The 21006-nt window shown below is 44.9% G+C and overlaps 1 protein-coding gene across 1 annotated transcript in view; it reads left to right on the top strand.

The window, feature by feature from the left end:
- FTO (FTO alpha-ketoglutarate dependent dioxygenase) overlaps positions 1–5881 on the top strand; it is a 374691-nt gene extending 368810 nt beyond the window's left edge. Inside the window, exon 9 of the mRNA XM_029209912.1 lies at positions 3513–5881. Within this exon, the coding sequence (XP_029065745.1) occupies positions 3513–3666 (154 nt within the window). The 3' untranslated portion in view covers positions 3667–5881. The remainder of the gene's footprint in view (positions 1–3512) is intronic.
- The last annotated feature ends 15125 nt before the right edge of the window (positions 5882–21006 follow it).

The raw sequence follows: 21006 nt of genomic DNA, 5'->3' as shown, positions 1-21006 counted from the left end.
CCAGACCCGTCCTTTGATTTACTCTCTCAGTCTTGCCCTGGAGAGGGTCACGTGCCTCCCCTAACCTCCTCCCTGTGGCTGGGAGAGTAGGATGTGCTGATTAGATCAAACTAGTCAAGGCTCTCCCCTGGCTGTAGAGGTGGAGCCAATCTCACTCAAACCATGTGGCCAAGCATAGGGATGGGACAGATTTCCCCACAGGAAACTTAGAATCTTCTTTGTGGGAAACTTGGGAAAAGACACAAGACAGCCAGTGTCCACCACCGTCAGGACTCCTAAAACATTTCCTAAGAGAACTCAGGGCCCCTTGATTTGGCGAGAGCTACAGAGTATGCGTGCTGAGAAACAATCCAACTTTATTTCCGAGAAATGCCAAGTCAACCTGAAACAACTGCCGCTCAGACAGTCCAGCGACAGCACCTGTTATGAATTCTGGGTCTTCAGGAGCAACTGCTAAGTCTTTCTAAATCTGAGCATTTTAGCCTGTCACTGGAGAGTTGTAGCAGCTTGAATACATAAGCCTCAGCGTCCTGGAATGTCACATTGTGATAGGATTCAGCCACAGGCTCAATCTGCTTCAAGCCAGAAAGAGCTGCTTCTGGATCTCCAGAGCTTCCCCCAGTCCAGAGGCCACCCAGTCAGTTAGCTGAAGGGAGGGGACAGTCGCAGGTACAATAGGCAGCCCTCTTGTTGGCATCTCCCGTGGTCACTGGCACTCGTAGTAGAAGTAACGATAGCAACAATAGTATTTGATAATTATTGAGGGCTCACTATGTGCCAGGCACTGTGCTAAGTACTTCTCATGTGTTAATCCATTTAACCTCCACAACAAGCCCATAAGTAGTGTACTGTATTCCCACATGACAAGTAAGAAACTGAGGCTTGGTGAGGTTAAGAAGCTTGCCCAAGATGTCATGCCCCAGGGAAGCAGCAGCTCCTGGTGCCCGGAGAACATCTTTACCACTGTGCTTCCCCATCTTAGGAAATTAAGATGGAAGAGAGGCAGAATGCGGGAATTGAGCAGGAGAAATTGAAACCCAAAGGGAGATACGCCTTCAAGTCATTCTCAAGCCTTTTCTTTTTCAGTCCCACCATCCGGCATGATGTTGAATTGGACATTGTGCTTTGAGTTGGGGGTGACTGTGCTTCCTCGCAGGTGAATGCATTACCTCAACAGCAAGCCCTCTGTGGGGTGCAGTCGTGACCATTGAGAAACTGGGGAGGAGCGCTGGGCATTAAAGGAAGAGTTTTAAAGTGATCTTGAAAGATCTGAATTAAGACCCTGAAGAGACCAAACAAGGGGTTCTAGCTCTAGCCCAGAGGGAAGCGGTGGGTACGCACAGCTCCTAGCCTCTCAGGGCCGGCATGAGAAGGAGGTAGTACCCACACCGGCCGGTCCTTCCATGGGAAGAACAGTAGAAAATCAGAGCAACTTCACCCAAAAGAAAACTGGGTGGGCTTGGGAAGCTTGTACAATACAAGTGTAAGCGAACTTCTGCAGCAGGTGTTAACATTTTTAATACTTTCTCAAAATGAGGGGGCAAAACCCACTGCCAGGTGAAAAAGCATCTCTGTTGACTTTTGACAAACCTTATGCTATTCGAGGTGGATCAACACTTATCACAGCCCTTTAATCTGCCAACCAGGGTAGTGTGTGCACAGATCGTTTACCCGCCGTGAGATGGAAATGCTCAATTTGGAATAACTCTCCCTACCTGGTAAATTGAGCCTTACCCTCTGATTCTGAGGCAGAGAGAAAGAACAATTTAAAAAGCTTTGCAGAGTTCCTTTGTAATTAGTCGCAGCTTTCCTTGAATATTAATTTCCCCCAGCCCTTTCATGTGATTTAGAGACTGTCTCTAGAACTGCAGAGATGCACCCACTGCAGTGAGGGGCAACATCTCAAACACCTATTATTATTAAGTAGTCTGCAGACCGTGCCTCTGTTCTTCAGTTCTGTGTGGCCTTATCAGTGCAAACAGTTTAATATTTATGCTAAGAGGATTGTCAAAAGCAGCTTCTGTTGCTTTAATTCTTGTTTTAAATAAATAATGAGAACATTTAAACACATTACTCTTCTTGGGGCCCTGAGGTCAGCTAATCTTATTATTTATGAAGTGATGTGCTACATAATAGTACTTAGTGCATGTTAACAGACGCTATTATCAGGGCCCGATGCGGAGAGCTGAAGATATATTGGAATGTTATGTGTAATGTACGACGGATTGAGTGCACAGGATGCCAGGATAGCAATTAACCACCCGAGAAAATAGGTGTAAAGTTGAAGTATGTTTTCCCGTGGGGATCCCCTCACCATTAATAATTCCCCAGAGGAGAAGATGTCCTTTAGTTAGGAGCCTGCTCGACCATCAGGCTTGGAAATAGGTCCAGGATGGTCCATTCTTTGATCTCTTCATCATAGTTAGTCCTACACGGAAGACAGAGGATGGGTAGGACCCCTTTTTAATTGATTTAGAGAACAATGCCAAGAAGGTCAGGTGGGGTGGGGAAGGACCACGCAGCTCTCCCAGATGTACTCAGAGTATTTCTTTTTGGTTGCATGCACTGTCACCGCCACGTGCTCCAAGAGAGTAGAGAAACTGTTCGTTTCTTATTGCAATTTGTGTTTTCTTCTGTCTGATCATCACTTTTCAGATACGTAAAGCCAAAGCCACTGAGTTTTCCCAGACCAATTTCCAGTAAGCTGTGGTCTTTCGGCAAGGTAGATGCCTGCCAGGGTGCGATGATGTTGCCCCAGCTTTCTTCCTACGAGGCTATAATTTAGTTGTGTATGGTAATTAATTTCTCTACTATTGATGAATAATCCATTTAATAAAAACCGTGATTTAAGTGTTTTCCTTAGGGAGTCACTCTTGCTAGCCTCTTAATTTAATTTTGTGGAAGTTTTCTCCACCTATTCATCAGTGGAAATGATTATTAACCTCTATTTGCATATATCCTTATAAATCGGTCTCTCCTTGGAGTGCCTTTTTCTGAGCACAGCAGGCTGGGACACTTGTAAATCTCTGGGATCTCCAAAGTCAGTCCCGGTCTGTAATATTGTTTAATCTATTCTTGGACGTTTTAATGCAGTAAATTCAATTTAATCTTTCCCAGTAATCTAGTAATACATGGAAATCCCGCAAACATTTAAATCTGATAATGGCTTAATCACACACTTTAAATAACAGTCGAGATAATGAAAAAATAATTCACCATTTTAAAGGCAGAGTAACTGAATTTCCCCGATGATTGGCTTCTACAAAGCCATTAGAGGTAATACAGATCTGGGCACTGGAAAAAATAAAGAAGTTCCAGCACCATAAAGAACAATTCTTCCTTCTTATAAACACACCTGCCTTCTGCCGCCCAAACTCACCCTTGTGTATCATCACCACCATCATAGCGGATCGTCACTGGGGCATTTGGCAAGGTCGCCCCAAGTTGCCCATGAGTTTGGGTCTTCCAGGCATTTCCTCCCAGGGGTAAACTGCCTGTTCTTACTCTTGCAGGTGCCAGTCCCGAATTGCCCGAACTCTACCCGCGGATCAGAAGCCAGAGTGCCGGCCGTATTGGGAAAAGGATGATCCTTCGATGCCGCTGCCGTTTGACCTCACAGATATCATTTCCGAGCTCAGGGGTCTGCTTCTGGAAGCCAGACCCTAGAGAAAGAGCACAAGTCTTAGGTGGAGGAGCAAAGGCTGTTTTTGACTTCTCTCCTCCAACCTTGTCATGGGCTTAGGCAAGGGGATTATGGGTAGACTGTGCCTTGGGATTGTAGACCCTGGGTCCCAGTTGGAAACAGCTAGGGAATGGAGCCCATGAATATTAAAATGTTTAAAAGTGACACAGTGTTATGGTGATTCGGTATTAAACAAGAACCTCCAACCCCCAAAGCTGTTCCCCACTTGGATTTTTAATGTGAGCCATTCCACTCCCAAGGCCTGGGAAGCGACCAAGGTGAGCCTGGCCTGTGGCAAAACCTAACCTACTTTCCTCCTTCCCAAACCTTTGCAGAGACTCTGCAGGGGATGACTCTCAGGTCATCTAGGGGAAGACCGAATTTAGAGACATTTAGCCCATTTTCTCACCACACCCTTTAGAGGCTATGCTGTTCAGTATGGTGGCCACTAGGCAGATGGGGCTTCTTAAATTTAAATTGCATTTTCATTGTAACTAAAAATTCAGTTCCTCAGTTGCACGAGCCACATTTCAAGTGCTTAGTAGCCATGTGTGGCTAGTGACTGCTGTATTGGACACAGAACATTTTCATCATTGTAGAAAGCCCTCCCAGACAGCAGCACTTCTATCAAAAGTTTGAGAGCAGGAGATTCTGTTTTCCCATTCTCTGTAGCTGCTTTCCCCACAGGCGAAATAAATTAAAAGAGGAATGCCTCATTGAAGAGTAGCCTCTTTCCCTTCTCTAGGACAGCCTGGGTTATGAGCCCTGTACTCTGCACATAAGAATGGAGCAGTGTTGAAGATTAAAATAAAGTTGACATCCTGGCTTTAGGAAGTTTCCCTGATCTAATGAAAGAGACAAAGTCCTATTTACATTGCTTCCTGATTTTAGCCAGCATACTATATGTTGTTTTATAATTCCCCCATTCGCACATAACGATGGGTAGAATTGAGGCTTGAAGAACCCTAGTGCCCATCCTGATGATGTTGGGGCACCAGAGAGACGATGAAGAGGTTAAAACTTGGGCTTTGGTTTTCGAGGGCCTGGATCTAAATGCCCAGTAGCTTGTGACTTTTGGTGTCTTACTGTGCCTTGGTTTTCTCATCTGTATAATGGGGATACTATAGGCACCAACTCATAAGGCGAAGATGAAATGAAATAACTTAGCTGCAGACTTAGAACAATTTCTGACACATATTTAAACACCCAGTAAATATTAGTATTATTATATGTCAGTAAGTGACCTGCTGTAGGCATTTTCCCCTCCCTTCCTCAATCTTGGTGCCAGTTTTGTCTTGTGGTGCCCTGAACCCACCTCTCCCTTTTGGGCCTGGCTCCCGACCTTTGGCGACCCTGGAAATCATGAGAATAGTTAGCCCCTCTCCCCAGCCTGTCACCTTCTTTGTAGTTGTTTGCAGTAGTTGGAAAGCTGAGGAGCTTTTTTGCCCCTTGAGAGGTGCGCTGAGAACCAGACTCTCTCCCGCCAGCAGAATCTCGCTGGTTCAAGGTATGGGCTCATTCACATGGAGTCAACCCCAGGGAGTTCACGTCACACAAAGCAGGCGGGGTTTCCTCATCTTGAGACTCTTGGTAGACATTGGATGAATTCCCTGATGTCTTTAAGCCTCAGTCTCCCCGTCAGTAAACGATGAAGCGCTGCCTCTCAGGGTTGTGGGAGAGATTAAATGAAATCACGTAGGTAAGGAGGGCAGGGCACGCAGAAGTCGCCGGCTGGGCAGCCTCGGGACCATCTAGCCTAGTGTTTTATTTCACCACCCCCCCCCCCCGCCAGTGTCTGTTCCTTGTCATAGTTCACTAGGTGCCAATATTTAAAAATTGGGAGATTTCATGTAAAATAAAAATGTGTGCATCCTCTTCAGAATTCAGAACATCTGGCAGCCCTAGGCCTCCATCCTGGCATGGCAAAGAGCTAGGTAGTGTCCTCTCAGGCAGGGCGTGAACCCTCTGTGGCCCCCGTTGCTCCCAATTACCATTTATTGTGAACCTGACTGGCGTTACGCCTTCGTGTCAGCACCCTCCAAACCTTCTTGCTTGCATCCCTAGAGTAGAAATGAATAATAATGTTGAGTGCTTACCCCAATATATGTGTATTACTATCGAGCTATATTTGTGGACTGCTTGTACTAATAGGTCATGTACATCATAAAACATGCATAAACAATAAAAATACTGAAAGGATGAGATAAGAAACCAAGAGAGGTCCTGCTATTTTCTCCTTGCACACCAGCAGGTGGGCCTGCTTCCTTGGCCTGGGGGGCGCCCAGGTGGAGAGAGTCCTTGGAGTCCTGCAGGTGGGGGAAGAGCCAGGGGTTGGAGAAGCCACTTCCAGGAGTGAATCTGAAAGGTGAGATCACGTTTGCTCAGAAGAACTGGTGGCTTTCACTAAGCATGAGCTCATTGTGTTTAAGGGTTACATACACTCTCTGAGGAAGTTTCAGGTGGGTAGAAGGAGGAAGGGCAAGAGATGATTTACAAAAAAGGGGGCTTCCCTGGTGGCGCAGTGGTTGAGAGTCCGCCTGCCGATGCAGGGGACACGGGTTCATGCCCCGGTCCGGGAAGATCCCACACGCCGCGGAGCGGCTGGGCCCGTGAGCCGTGGCCGCTGAGCCTGCGCGTCCGGAGCCTGTGCTCCGCAACGGGAGAGGCCACAACAGTGAGAGGCCCACGTACCGCAAAAACAAACAAAAAAAAGGGGCTGCTGGGGACGCTGACAGCTCGGTTCCTGCTCCTCCCCTGTGAACTAGTAAAGGACTTTCCCTGGGACACGGGCCATGTGTATGGTGGAGGAGAGGGAAGCTTTGCCCCTGGGACCACCTTGAGTCAGCGGTCCCCACTGCTTCCTGTAAGGCTTCCGCATCCCTCAGTCCCAGCTATCTTCAGAAAAGTAATCTGAGGAGGTAGATCCCTTTGCACTAAGATGCTACTGACTTTTCCTCCCACAAACCCTTTTTTTTTTTTTTTTTTTTTTTTTGCGTTACGTGGAGTGTACCTGGGGACTGAGGAAGGGTGGCTTGGATTAGGAGGTCAGGGAATGAGGGTAACGGGGGAAGAGCTTCCCAGGAAAGGCAACAGCGGGGGACGAAGGCCCGAGGCTGGAAGGTGCTTAGAGCGGGATGTTCAAGGAAGAAAAAGGACCACTATGGACGAAGTAGAGAAACAGGGGAGAGTGAGGGAGATGCAGCTGGAGAGGAGGAGGACCTGCCTTTGGATTTGATGTCAAGCACCCCAAGAAACACGAGGGCTCTATGGGGGAGGGGTGGGAATAACTTGATGTGAGATTCTTTTTCTTTTAGATGATCGCTCTGGCTGCTGTCTGGATTCCAAAGGGTCTCAGTCCAAAGGCACTGCTTTCTAACTGGGAGTTTCCCGCATCCTCGGGCCAGATCTTGAGATGGGGAAGATGTCCCGCCAGACCCTCTGAGTGCATGAGGTGGTACCCCATCCTCCTTTTGCTTCCCCGCAGCTCTGCACCCACCCCACCTGCTTTCACGGGCAGCCTCAGCCCAGGGGAGTTCACTAGACAGAAGAGAGGGCGGGGTCGTGGCATCGCTCGGGACACAATTTTAGTAATAAGCTTCCAAATCCGTCACTAAACGAATCGAGGGATGCTAGAAATGATATTCCATCGACCCGACTGAATGGACACTCCACATTCAGTAGGTTTTTTGTGTGTGTTTCGAGGGAAGGTATTTTTGAATGCAACTTTTTTTTTTCCCTGCTCTAGTTAAGGCTGATTTTACCACTGGGCAAATTGCATACATTTGGATCTCTGCCACGCTAAATACTGTTTATTTTGGACATCTGTCAGAGGCAAGCCCATGGAAGACGGAGATTCTTATTTGAAAAGGCAATTCTCATCCCAACAGATTGAGAAGGACAGGAGCAGGGCAGATTAAAATGCGCTGAAGTGGTGACGCTGTTTATCCAGTTTGCCTTTGTTACTTTGTGATTAAATGGTATTTTTAATTAAGTTTCATTGGGAGCCATAGGTATCTCGGTGGTGAAATCAATTTGACAACCATAAAGGGGGAGGGAAGGCCCAAGAGTGTTGTAGTGATCGCGGCTGCAGGGAGAGCCCGGCAGCTTTGAGAGGCTGGGCCAGGGAAGGGGAGAGGCCAGAGAGGCGGCCAGGGATGATTTCCGGCATGATGGCCAGGGTGTCCATGGCTGCTGCTGCTGCTTTTGGGGAGCCGATTCCAGGGATTGTCAGGAAAAGGGATACACCTGGCTCTCTCGCTTACCCAAGCGACCCCAGTAGATTCCCAGTCTGCCGGGGAACTCCAGGAAAGGTCCAAAGGGTCTGTTTCTCGTTTCTCCCTTATTAACAAGGAGAAAGGGTGAGCGCCCCCAGACCCTGTGCTGCAGCGTGGAAGGACCAGACCTCACCCCAGCCTGGCTCCCGAACAGGGCTGCCCCACCATCCTTCATCCCATCGGCCCCTGTTCTCACGGGACAGCGCCCCTTCCTTTCTCCCAGTACCCTGTCAAGGCAACACAATCGATCGATTGATCTTCCAGGTATCAGGCCCAAATCCTCCCCCCACGATTGAAAACTAGTCCCCTCGGCACCCCTGCTCTGTCTTTCCTATCACCATTGATCAGGTTTTCAGAATCTTCTGATTCCTGGGTGGCAGGAGAGGCTTTTGGTTGCAGAGTCCTGGTTCTGTATGTGATCCTAAGGCCAGCCTCCCTTTCAAGCCTTTGTTTTCTTGTCTGCAAAATGGGGATAATAGTAGTGTGTCTACCACCTAAGGTCATCGTGAAGGTTAAATAGTTGATGTGTGCATAAAATGTCTCCAGCTGTGCCTGGCTATACCGGTCTTCAGTGAAATACCGGCCCTAATGATTATTATCCCAGTTTCCTGTGATAACAGTTGTAGCTTCATTCCCCGGGCAAATCACTTGACCTCTCTGTGATTCAGTCTTTGTTTCTGTAACGCCTAGCTCGTTGGACTGCTCTCTCACCGCGATGATTCACATTGTGTCTCCTACTTAGTGCCAGAACAATATGTTACCATCCCATTCTATCCCATTTGCTTCTCACAGCTTCCATTTTTCTCTCGGCAGATGGCGTGGACCTTTTTATAAATGAGATACTCTGAAAAATGATTCCTTCATACTCCCCATTACTACAACAGGATTAGGTCACCGTTTGCAATTTTAGATTTGCCTTAAAAATTCTTGCCGTCACCTTTTAATGGATGATCTGTGTTCAACAATTGTTTATTGACTCTGAATGTCTAAGTACCAGGGTCAGTCTATTTGCAGGGGAGGGAAGCATTAATTAACTCCCAGCATCCGATTCAGTGATTCTTTTCCAATGATGCAGTTTGTGACTTTGCTTGCATTTTCTTTTCATCAGTCCTGAAAGAATCGAGGTAAAGTAGTTCCCGCGCACATGTGTGTCAAGCTAAATGGATAACAGCAGATACAGATCTGTTTGCCTGTCTGCACTTGCCTTTAGACAAAATTCATCAATTTTACAAAAGCTACTGACTAAACATGGCACCAGTACAAATAAGCGCTTCTAGCATGAGGGTTTCCCCGTTGTTTTTAATCTGGTAAAGTGCTGAGGCTTCCTGCTGAGAGATGGGAAGTGCTGGCTTAGGAAAGCACTGTGCCCCACAGATGGGGACCAAAATGTCAAGGCCATTCTACCGGAAGTTTAGGAAAAGCCCAGTGGTTCCGGACCCTGTGTGTTCAGAGTAATCCCAACCCACTAGGTTAGTGACTGCCACAGGAAGCTGCTCCCCACTCATATTAAAGATTAAACAGAGACCACAGATGAGCTAGCCTTTAGTGATGCCACTTTCAAAGGTACCCTTGCTTGCCCTTCCCAGCGTCCGAGACAAGAGAGAGAGGGTCTGCAAGCTGCATGAAACTGACAGGAAATACAGGCGGGGACAACATTCGGAAGGACTTTGTAAACACCAAATCCCTAGGCAAATCCAAGGAAAGAGGGTTATTATTATTTATTTTGTGAGACCAGTTTCATTTGGGTGCGTAAGGGAAGAGTTTGCGTCCGTTTATCACTTCTGATCAGGCAAGGCCAGTCTGACACTTAGTGACCTATGGCTCCCTTTTGAGCCAGAGCGTGGCTGCTCTTGCACAAGAAGAGTCTCAAAGAATATTGTTAAGGCCTCTTCTAAAGTTTTTTCAGACACCACGCACCCCGCGAAAACACCTTTCCTGAGTCAAGGAGTGTTCAGCCCTTGCTAAAGTAATCTTGGGGCCTCGGGACGCACGGATACAGGGAGCAGACTTTCATTGTTTCCTTGCAAATCTGCCTTCCCCAACTGAAAACGCTTTTTATCCTTTCAAACAGTGTATTCAGTTTTTCACTTTGGAGCAAGCGCAGTTAACCTACCAACCCCGGAGCCCTGAAAGGGCTGAGTCAATTTCTCAGGGCAACTCAAACTCCTGATCGTAACTCATCCAACACAGAAAACAGTACCTCTGGGCACCTTCCCGCCCCTGCCCCCAGCTCTTCAGACAGAGATTTCCAGTTGATTACGCCTTGATTAGAGTCAGGAAAGAAGCAAGCCAGGTATATAGGATTCCCATTGTCCTTCCCTCCTCAGCTCCCGACCAGGGTCAGGCTGAGAGGGCTCTCAGTGAACACTGAACAATCAAGCCCTGTTTACCATGGACGTTTAGTTTTCTTTTCTCGAAATCAAAACAGAGTTTAGTAGGCAGCGTATTTCATACATGCCTCTTGATCAATGGAATGATCTGTCAGAAGCCATTAAAGCCCCCATTAGCTTGAATGCATTCAAAGCTAAGCTATTGGATCATTTAAAGGCCGCGGTGATTGTTTTTAATATACTGTACATTGATTTCTCCCTGTGAGCGGCAACGTAAGTTTGAAACTAACTGTGTATGACTAAGGCTTCATTTACTGTCTCCAGTCCTCTGCAAAAAGCATGGTTTTACTTCGACCAGAAATGTCTGTGTATAGTTTTTAAAGAGATGCAGACCCCGGTAGATTTCCCAACGTTTAGACTGGGTTGGGTTGGGTTTTTTTCTTTTTTTCTCCCCAAGCTTTCTCCCATTTCTTTGTGCCCACCAAGTGAGCTGTGCGTGCAGAATGGGAGAGGCATCCCTGCCAAGGATCTCAAGTGAAAGGTGGTGTGGGAAATTTTCCTGAAAGCACAAAGCCCCAGTTGAAGCCAAAATCGAAGTGAATTTGACAGCCTTGGGCCAGCAAAAGTCTGTGTCCAGCACAAAGCAACAGAAGTGTGACTGTGTCAGGGCATCATGGCTGGGGCATAGTTTGTTGAGTGGAAGGTGGAAGAGCCCGCCTTTGGCTGCCATATTGCCATCTCTTGGTAGGTTGACCTTTCTGTGCCTTAGCCATAATGGATTCTTCTAACAAACACTCAGTGATTCCTTCCTAAACACCAGACTCTGTGCTAGGAGCACGAGGTTCTGTCCTCAGAGTCCCATTCTTAACCAGAATTTCTGGTCTCAGTCCCCTTGCTTATTTTAATACAGAGCCTGAGAATAAAAGAGTATTTCAGTCAAAGAAGCAATAGTTACCATATTTGCAAAGACATGTAGCCCAAAGAAAAGTTTTTGTACTTTGCACCCATTTTACAGATGGGGCAATTAAAGCCCGGATGAGAGAAATTAAGTTATTTAAGAATTACAGAAATGGGTCTTGAAGTTTCTGGTATGTCTTGAGGTTTGGGAAGAATGTGAACATTCTTAAACCCACCTCCCAAATAAACCTAAAGTATGTGGAAGAAGAAAGTGGTTCCACCTTCTTTACAAGTACAAGAATGGCCTGCCCTTCCAGTTGCAGCCCAGAAAGGAGAAATTTTGTGAGTCTAGAAAACAGTTTATGTGCCATTAATTTTTTTTCTCTTGGGCCACAAAGGTCCACAAAATTTTGGTGATATTAACTACCCAAAAAAGCCATTGGAATTTATGGTGCAGGATACTAAAATCAGAGGCCAAGTTTTATCATCCCAAACGCTGGCAGGTCAAGCAAAAGTCACAATAGTAAATTCTAGAGCAGGAGTCAGCAAATTATGGCCCACTGCCAAATCTGGCACACCGCCTGTTTTTATAAATAAAGTTTTACTGGAACACAGCTACACTTGTCTGTTTACATATTATCTATCCATGGCTGCTTTTGCACTCCCAGGGAAGAGCTGAGCATTTGTAGCAGAGACACAAAGGCTAAAATATTTACTACCTGGTCCTATACAGAGAAGATTTGCTGACCCTTAGCCTAGCTCAGAGGACTGCTCTGTCACCTATGATCCTTCATGTTAAGTGATTCACAACACATCTGGTACTAAGTAATTACTCAACACATACAAAAGATGATGATAAATCTTATTATAGTGTCCCAACCAAAACACTTATGCCAAGACCACTCTCTATACAGCAATGTGGAAAAAAGCATTCAAAGGCAACACCGTTAAGGGACAAAATAGGATAGGAGCAAAACCCATGGCTCTTCCTGAATTAAAGGACCCCGAGTGATGCAGGGAGGGGACCAGGGGAAGCCATCACGAGAGGATGGAGCCGCCGCCTGCCTTTCAGCGTCAGGCAACTTCTCTCAAAAGAGGGCAGGTCTTCAGGGGAGCGAGCTGCATCCCGATCTTCCCTGAACGGACAGGTAGAGAATCTTTCTGAGCACTCCCGAGCATTCCTGCTCCTGTAAAAGTGCTAAGGTTATTCTAATGCCTCATTAGGAGAGGTGGTGATCTGGTCTACGATTTTTTTTTTTTTTTGAAGGTGGGTAGCGGGAAGCAGGGGGGTGGTCTTTGCTTTCTAACTTACAGGGCTGACTAATGTGTCATTATAAAGGGTCAGTAAAACACAACTACTGCTTATTCTGTGGTTGACTTATCACCCAGAAGGCTCTGGCTCTTAGAGTTTCTGTGAAGGAATTCACAAACGCTCATTTTTGTTCAGCCGTTGTAATTGTAATGAAGTTGCGAGGTGAGCCTGGCTGTCCATTGATTTCTCCTCCATTCGGGTGCTGTCCGTTCTTTTCACTTCCTTAAAGCTTTTGCGTTTTGCCCCTGCCGTCCAAACTCTCCAGGAATGCCCTGGGTCTTTACTGTCACACTGCCTCTCTTGCCACCTAAATCCCTGAGTCACTTGTAAGTCACTCCACTTTCATTTGTGGATCATTTTCATTTGTTCTGTCACCAGAGTGTTTATAAATACTATTTCACCTGTCAAATTCGGTTTCCATATTGAACTATAAGATAGCAGAAGGCAGAGCTCACGAGAGCCAATGTTTTCTTCCATTTTATTATATTCCATAATACTCAGAATAACACTTCATATCTCCCAGAGCATTTAATATTTATTAGCTATCAATCCAGCTAACTTTTATCTGGCACATAATAGGTACTCAATAAACATCCGCTTGGCTGGTTGTTTGCTAGAGCAAAAAAATCTATCCTTGTCATCCTCTGCTTTAAAATCCCCCCCAGACCCCCTTCCCCTAAGATTTTCTGGCCACAGCTTACAAGGCTATTTGAAATTTACCCCCAACCTCTCTTTCCAACTTCATCTCCCAAATCTTACTTCTCACCTTGTTCCAGCCACACCTATTTTTGTACCACATCCTGACTTCTCCCATGGCTCTGGCCCTGTGTCTAGGTGAGCTGGCCTTGAGCATGGTGGGACTTAACTGCAGGCAAGAGGATGAAGCTGAGAAGGGGTGGAGCTGGGGAGAATTTGGTCAGCAAAGTTAGTGTCCCAAAGGGGCATTTGGTCAAGCAGGCGCTGCCATGATAGCCAAGCATCTGAGCTGGGGGCTGGGACGTGGCAGCAGGGATTATCGGGGGCCTCGTTTGTGCCTAGGATTAAAGGGAGCAGAAGAAGCACCCCTAGGAAGGAGCAGACAAGCCCTCCATGTGGGGTCAGCTGCGAGAGAGAGATCACAAAAGACAAGCTGCCTTGGCCAATGGAGGTTGAGGGAAGACTGGAAGAGTTCAGTGGACACGGACCTGGGGCACTGAACTTGGGTCGGTAAGATTAACTTCAGATCCCATTGGCCTGGGGGCATAAGGCTACTCTACGGTGGTGTCACATCATAAACATTTACTCAAGAATTCAATTCTCCATGCATTGCAAACACACACGAACAAAAGGGCAAACAGCATCAAGATTCCATCCCCAAATGGCACTCAGTAAGTGAGTAGCCTGGAGTGTGGGGAGACGGGGGACCAGAGTCCTGTCTCCTCTCTTGGGAAGGTACCTCACGGCTTCTAGAAACAAGCCAACTGAAAAAAATCACGATCTGTTCCAGCAACGGTAGGAAAAACTGTCCAGACATTTCACCAGAGAGGACGTATGGGTGGCAAATAAGCCCATGGAAAGACGGTCAACACCATCTGCTATCAGGGAAATGCCCATTTAAACCACTGCACACCTACAGGAACAGCTATAAATTTAAAAGTAGTGATAACTCCACGTGTCGGCAAGGATGCGGAGAAGCTGTGGCACCATCCGCTGCTGGTGGGAAGGTGAAATGGTGCAGCCACCCTGAAAAACAGTTGGGCAGTTTTTTGTAAAATGAAACATACAATTACTACATGACCCAGCAATCATACTCTTGATCATTTATCCCTGAAAAATAAAAAATGCATATGACTGTTCATAGCAGCTTTATTCATAATAGCCCCGAACTGTAAACAAACTACAAAGGGTGTAACTTGGGTACATCCATGCCATGGAATACTTCTAAGCAATAAAAAAGGAATAAACTATTGATACACACACAGCTTGGACAGATCTCCAGGGAATTATGCTGAGCAAAAAAAGAAAAAAAAAGAAAAAATCCGATCTCAAATGGTTATATGCTGTAAATGTATGTAACTAAATGATTCCACTTCTTATATCACCTCCTTAAACGCACAGAATTATAGAGGTGGAAGGCAGATTGGTGGTTGCCAGAGGTCAGGGATGTGAAGTGGCTATCAAAGAGTGGCACGGGGAGACTTGTGGTGATGGGACAGTTCTGTATCTTGATTGTTGGTGGGGGGCGGTCACGTGAGTCTACACACAGGATAAAATTGTGTAGAACTGTTTACACACATGCACACACAACTATTGAAATCTGAATCAACTCTGTGGACTGTAGCAGTATCAGTTTCCTGGTTTTGATATTATAGGACAATTTGATATTGTATTACAGTTATCAAAGGTGTTACAATCCCGGGAAACTGACTAGAGAGCACAGAGGACCCCCTGTATATCTAGGGGGTAACTTCTTGTGAATCTATAATTATTCCCAAATAAAAAGATTTTTAAAAACTGGCCTGGCTGGACAAAATAAAAGGTAGTGTGCGCATTTCCAATGTGCCACCTCCCTAGGGGACTCTCAAGAGTAATTGTCACTGTAAATGATTTCTTGTACATAAGATGTGACTGCACTCTTGAAACTCATAGGTCGCTCATGCTTGTACCTTAGAACAACACCCATCCCTCGGAATCTGGCTTCCCTTGGGCATTGCTGCCGTGTCCTCATGAATCCTTCTGGAAGGAGACCCCTCTCCCCATTCATTGGATGAGACTTTCAGACAAGGTCACAGGCACATCTAATAATCTGAAATGACCTTTTAACCAAACATATTTGGGATACACGGGCCTAGACTGTGCTCTTGTGTCCTTTGAAACCCATGGCCAGAAACAATACTACCATATAGGCCAGGCACTGTTCTAAGTACTTCACATGACTGTCTCACAAAATTTTCACAGCAACCCCATCTGGTAGTTACTATTGTTTAACTCCATTTTTCCAGGTGAGGAAATTTAGGCACAGAGAGCCTAAATAACTTGCCCCAGATCACACAGCTTGTAGCTGGCAAAGACAGGATTCCAACCCAGGGAGTCTAGCTCCAGAGCCTGAGCACTTAATCTGTCTTTCCCAGGTTGACCTTGGCACCATTCTCAATTCCATCCAAGTTATTGGTTCCACCAAACATAGAAGATACCAGATCTGGTAAAGGCAGGAGCCAGAGTTACTTCCAGCCACTGCCACATAAGAGCAATGCTTTATAGCAGAGTGGTTAGATACCTGGGCTTTGGAGGAAATCATACCCAGATTCCAGTCCCAGCAGACCTCCACTACACACACACAAACACACACACACACACACACACACACACACACACAGAGCTGTGTGACCACGGGCAAGTTGCTTAACCTCTCTATGCCCCAGGTTCCCTTCTGTTAAATGGGACTACTGGGCTTCCCTGGTGGCTCAGTGGTTGAGAGTCCGCCTGCCGATGCAGGGGACACGGGTTCGTGCCCCAGTCCGGGAAGATCCTACATGCCGAGGAGCGGCTGGGCCCGTGAGCCATGGCCGCCGAGCCTGCGCGTCCAGAGCCTGTGCTCTGCAACGGGAGATGCCACAACAGCAAGAGGCCCGCGTACTGCCAAAAAAAAAATGGGACTACTAACAGCAACTGTGACATAGGATTGTTTGAGATTTAAACAAAAGAGAGAGAGTGCACAAAGCTCTTAGCATAGTGCAAGACTCAGGGTAATTGCTCAGAAAAGAGAAACCTAGATTTTCGAGGCAGAAACTTTGCTCTTTAGTGCTGGGGAGTAACTAGGGAAGGGGGTCAGGTTTTCCGTGAGCATTATTGTATAAAAGAGCAATTTCTGATCCCTTATGAGAAAACAAATGTACTGTCTCAAGAATCCAGCACTTTGAAAGCAGTCCGAGTGCTTCGTCGTGTGGCGGTGGTCTAATGGCCATGTCCCCTCTGAACAAAGTTGTCAACTGCTTTGGATGGGGCCACCTGTAAAGATGGCAGGGATGCTAAGGTCAACTGATTCATAAACCATTCAAGAAGCTACTAAGGTAGGGTTTTGGTGTGAAATTGGTAAGTAACCCACACCCCCAAAAAATTTTTAAAGAATATTCTTTTAAAGTTTTTGTTCAACTTCATAGAAAACTGGAGGAAACCTTTTTCCCCTGGAGGAAACTTTTTTTAATTTAATTTTTATTGGAGTAGAGTTGGTTTACAATGCTGTGTTAGTTTCAGGTGTACAGTAAAGTGAATCCGTTATACGTATACATATATCTGCTCTTTTTTAGATTCTTTTCCCATATAGGCCATTGCAGAGTATTGACTAGAGTTCCCTGTGCTATACAGTAGGTTCTTATTAGTTATCTATTTTATATATAGTGGTGTGTATATGTCAATCCCAATCTCCCAATTTATCCCTTCCTCCCCCGCCACCATCCCCTGGTAACCATAAGTTTGTTTTCTACATCTGTTACTCTACTTCTGTTTTGTAACTAAGTTCATTTGTACCCTTTTTTTAGATTCCACATATAACCGATATCATATGATATTCGTCTTTCTGTGTCTGACTTACTTCACTCAGTATGACAATCTCTAGGCCCCTCCATGTTGCTGCAAATGGCATTATTTTGTTCTTTTTTGTGGCTGAGCAATATTCCACTGTATATATGTACCACATCTTCTTTATCCATTCATCCGATGATGGACACTTAGGTTGCTTCCATGTCCTTGCTCTTGTAAACAGAGCTGCAATGAACATTGTGGTACATGACTCTTTTTGAATTATGGTTTTCTCAGGGTATATGCCCAGTAGTGGGATTGCTGGCTCATATGGTAGTTCTGTTTTTAGTTTTTTAAGGAACCTCCATACTGTTCTCCATAGTGGCAGTGGCTGTACCACTTTACATTCCCGCCAACAGTGTAGGAGGGTTCCCTTTTCTCCACACCCTCTCCAGCGTTTATTTTTTGTAAGTTTTTTGATGATGGCCATTCTGACTAGTTTGAGGTGATACCTCACTGTAGTTTTGATTTGCCTTTCTCTAATAATTAGTGATGTTGAGCATCTTTTCATGTGTTTTTTGGCCATATGTATGTCTCCTTTGGATAAATTTAGGCGTGAAACGTTTATTTTTGCTGTCACCTCATTCATCTCATCTCCTATGACCCTCTCCACCTGCACTCCTGCCCTGGTTATCTCTCTCTGCATCATTCACTCTGGCTTCCCTGCACAAGTTCTCACCCACCCCAGGGACTTTACACCTGCTCTTGGCTCTGCCGGTACCCTCTTCTTCCAGATACCCACACAGCTCCCTCACTTTCTTTAGGTCCTTCTTCTTCGACTGTCACCTTCAACATGAGGTCTTTCTTGACCACCTTCTATACGACTGAGTATTAGGATTTTCAGCATTGGGTCCAAAATAACATTTTAAAATAACAGCTTTATTGAGCTATGATTCACATACTGTAACCAAAATAACAATTTTAAGATTGATGTTAATCTTTACCTCATTTAGTTTTATGGATTCTATTGAGTGAATTCTAAAATGCTTTTTTTTTTTTCAGTTTTAACGTCTCTGACATCAGAGTGCATCTCATGACGGCATGTCATAGTTTAATTAGCAGCATTTTATTTTGTCTTTCGTAGCGGTACATAAAATAACAGTGTAGCTTATAACCAAGGGCCTCTTTGCATTGATGAAAAGTGGCATCTAAAATTTCCATCACCATTTATTCCAAAGAGCTCAAAGTACGAGCTCCAGCCAGACTGCTGATAAAGATGTAAAGTACATTATTAAATTGCAATAAAAAGAGATTCCATTTGGGGTTAGCATCATTGGGGTGGAGGCATCGATTCCGCAGTTGCTTCTAAGTTCATCTGTGCTGGAGGGTGGATAATGTTTTTGTTAATTTATGAGCCCTGTTCTTCTGCTTAGAATCTTTTCCTTGTCTTTCCTCCTGTTTCTCTCTCTCTCTAATGCTTGCCGGGGGATTTCTTTTCTTTCGAGAACGTTAAAAACAATCATAATGAAAAACCTTCACAGTGACTCAGTCTTTGAAAACTGACATCAAGGTGAAAGTCTAGTGGAAATTTGGGGCTTGCTGGGCTGCCACGGGCCGTTTGCATTTAAACAAGTTGTGATTTTGATTTAAGGATTTGACTTGATGGGTAATATATCCAAAGCAGGAGATGATGTATATACTGTTTCCATCAGAAATATCAAGTTCTGTGTGTGATGTGTTTATTTCTCTAAGTGGTTATGTATTTAATAAATAATGTGTTTCGGTGGGTATTATTTTCATTTCAGTCTGTAATACCTCCACAATATGTCTCAAATTCGGGGGTGAATGACACGTCATAAATTATGAGCTGTTATTAGCTGCTTTCTCATTGCATCTTAATTATTAGGCTGCAAAGAGAGGGCAGACTTTTATAAGCATTCATATTTTCTGTTTACAAGGCTTTTACTGACATCTAATAAATTTAATTACCTCTAATAAGAAGAGGAAATGAAGTTCTATTTAGCAAATTCATAGCTTTGAAATGCATCTTGTGGCTTTATGAGCAGGGCAAGCTCCAGGAAGGTGAATGCCATTTAAGAAGCCGTTGCTGGGTTAAACTAACTGCAAAACTGTTAAATTATTTTTGTTTCCATTTTATTGCTTAACCTCCAGGGTAAACTTCAGGCTACCTGATAAAGCAGCCACTCAGGAACTTTAAACTTTACATGCTTTGCCCCACAGGGCCGAAGCCGACTCCAGTATTAAAGGTACATTTTTCAAACATAATTTTAGATTTGGAAATTGATTGTGTCTTGACCTACTTATTTCCAAGAGCTGTTCATTCCCGACTCCTTTGTTTTGCTCATAGTATAAATCTATTGTTCTTTCAGGAGGGCTCCCAGCTGGTAAGGGGCTGGAGGGAGGGGATCAATGCGGTGAAGATGGACTCATTCTGCCAACACTTCTATCATTTGAATCAAATCCACAATTAACCGGACTCAGGCTGCAGAAAAGACAGGCTGTGATCTCTGATCAACTGCTTCCTACAGAGGATAGGAGCGGAGTAGACGGCTGGCTTATAAAGATTATGTTTGAAGGAAGAGGGATCCTATAAAATATTTAAAGACTTATTATATAGGACATCAGGTAGTTAATTTGGATTTCTTTTTTGGCCAAACATCTTCCCAAATAATGTTTTTTAGGTGTCTAGATTTTCATTTATTGTAGCATATTGGCAGACAGACCCTTTGGAAAAACCATACTACTTCTTAATGATTAATGCTTTTCTTTTCTTGGTCTTTCTTAAAACCTAAAAACAATCTAGAGGTTAATAGGAAGGCCTTGTGAATGAATAAGTGTCTCTGAAAGGTGCCCTCAGGCCTGGAGTCTCTCTCTCTCTCTCTCTCTCTCTCTCTCTGTCTCTCTCTCTGTGACTTGGCCACGTTGCTCTGAAGCACTCCTTGGGGCTTGTCCTCAGCTCTTTCTTGGTCCTCACTGTACACTCTCCATCCCTCCATTTGATGAGTCCTCAGCCTCACGACAGCCTCAGACAAGACAGCCTTGTCTTTCTCTATTTGCTGACCCCTTATTTCTGCTCCTTGCTGTTTCCCCTGGGACAATGGCAGCAGCTTTTCCAGGGGTCTCTCTTCCAGTTTTGGCCCTTTTAGTCTGTTATCCACAGCAGTGGCCAGAACCAGCTACCTCTAAAAGAATAAACACTTGTGACCCAGCCCTATCGGGTACCAAAACACCCTTCGAGTCTCATCTTCCATCTCTGCACCCAACTCCTCTCCTCCCCGAGTCCCGCCAAGCCTCCGGTTCCAAAGGAATGGTGCTTCCTGTTTCCCAAATACACCTGGTCCTTCAGGGAACCAAACAGATCCCACTGGTACATTTGCCAGAGAGGTTTCAGTGGAGATTGATTGCAGTGGATTTAAGAGTGAAGACACAGTGGACACTGTGGGTAGACCATTTTTCTGTTTCAACTAATCTGTATTAGAAAAGAAGAAAAGAGAGGGTTAAGGAAGGTTATTTTTAGCATGCGTTATATGCAAACCGGTCATTTCAATTTCCTCTTCTGAGAATTGCCTTTTCCTATCCTTTGCCATTTAAAAAAAAATCAGTCCTTTTTAATAGATTTCTTTGTATATTTTGGATATTACTCCTCCCTTGTATGTGTCACAGATATTGTCTTCTGGTCTATCATGTGTCTTTTAATGTTGTTTATGGTATCTTTTATCGTATACGATGTATTTTATCATATATGAACATTTGGATTTTTAATATAGTCAAATCTGTTGATATTTTCCTTTATCCTTTTTTGTTTCTGTCCTATAAGCTCTCCCTATCACAAATTACTCTTTGTTTTCTGCTGGTGCTTTGTTTTGTTTTGTTTTATCTTCAAACCTTTAATTCATCTAACATCTATTTTGGTGAATGATGTGAGAAAAAGTTCTGGCTCTTTGTCCCCTCCCCGCCAGTGTGTCCACTTGCCTTAATAACCAGTCAATGGAC

This window comes from Monodon monoceros, unplaced genomic scaffold (genome assembly GCF_005190385.1).
Source record: "Monodon monoceros isolate NGI ecotype Baffin Bay Population unplaced genomic scaffold, NGI_Narwhal_1 Super_Scaffold_10, whole genome shotgun sequence".
In the NCBI taxonomy this organism is placed as follows: domain Eukaryota; kingdom Metazoa; phylum Chordata; class Mammalia; order Artiodactyla; family Monodontidae; genus Monodon; species Monodon monoceros.
Note: the sequence above shows the minus strand (reverse complement) of the source record. Positions and strands in the feature narration are given on the sequence as shown.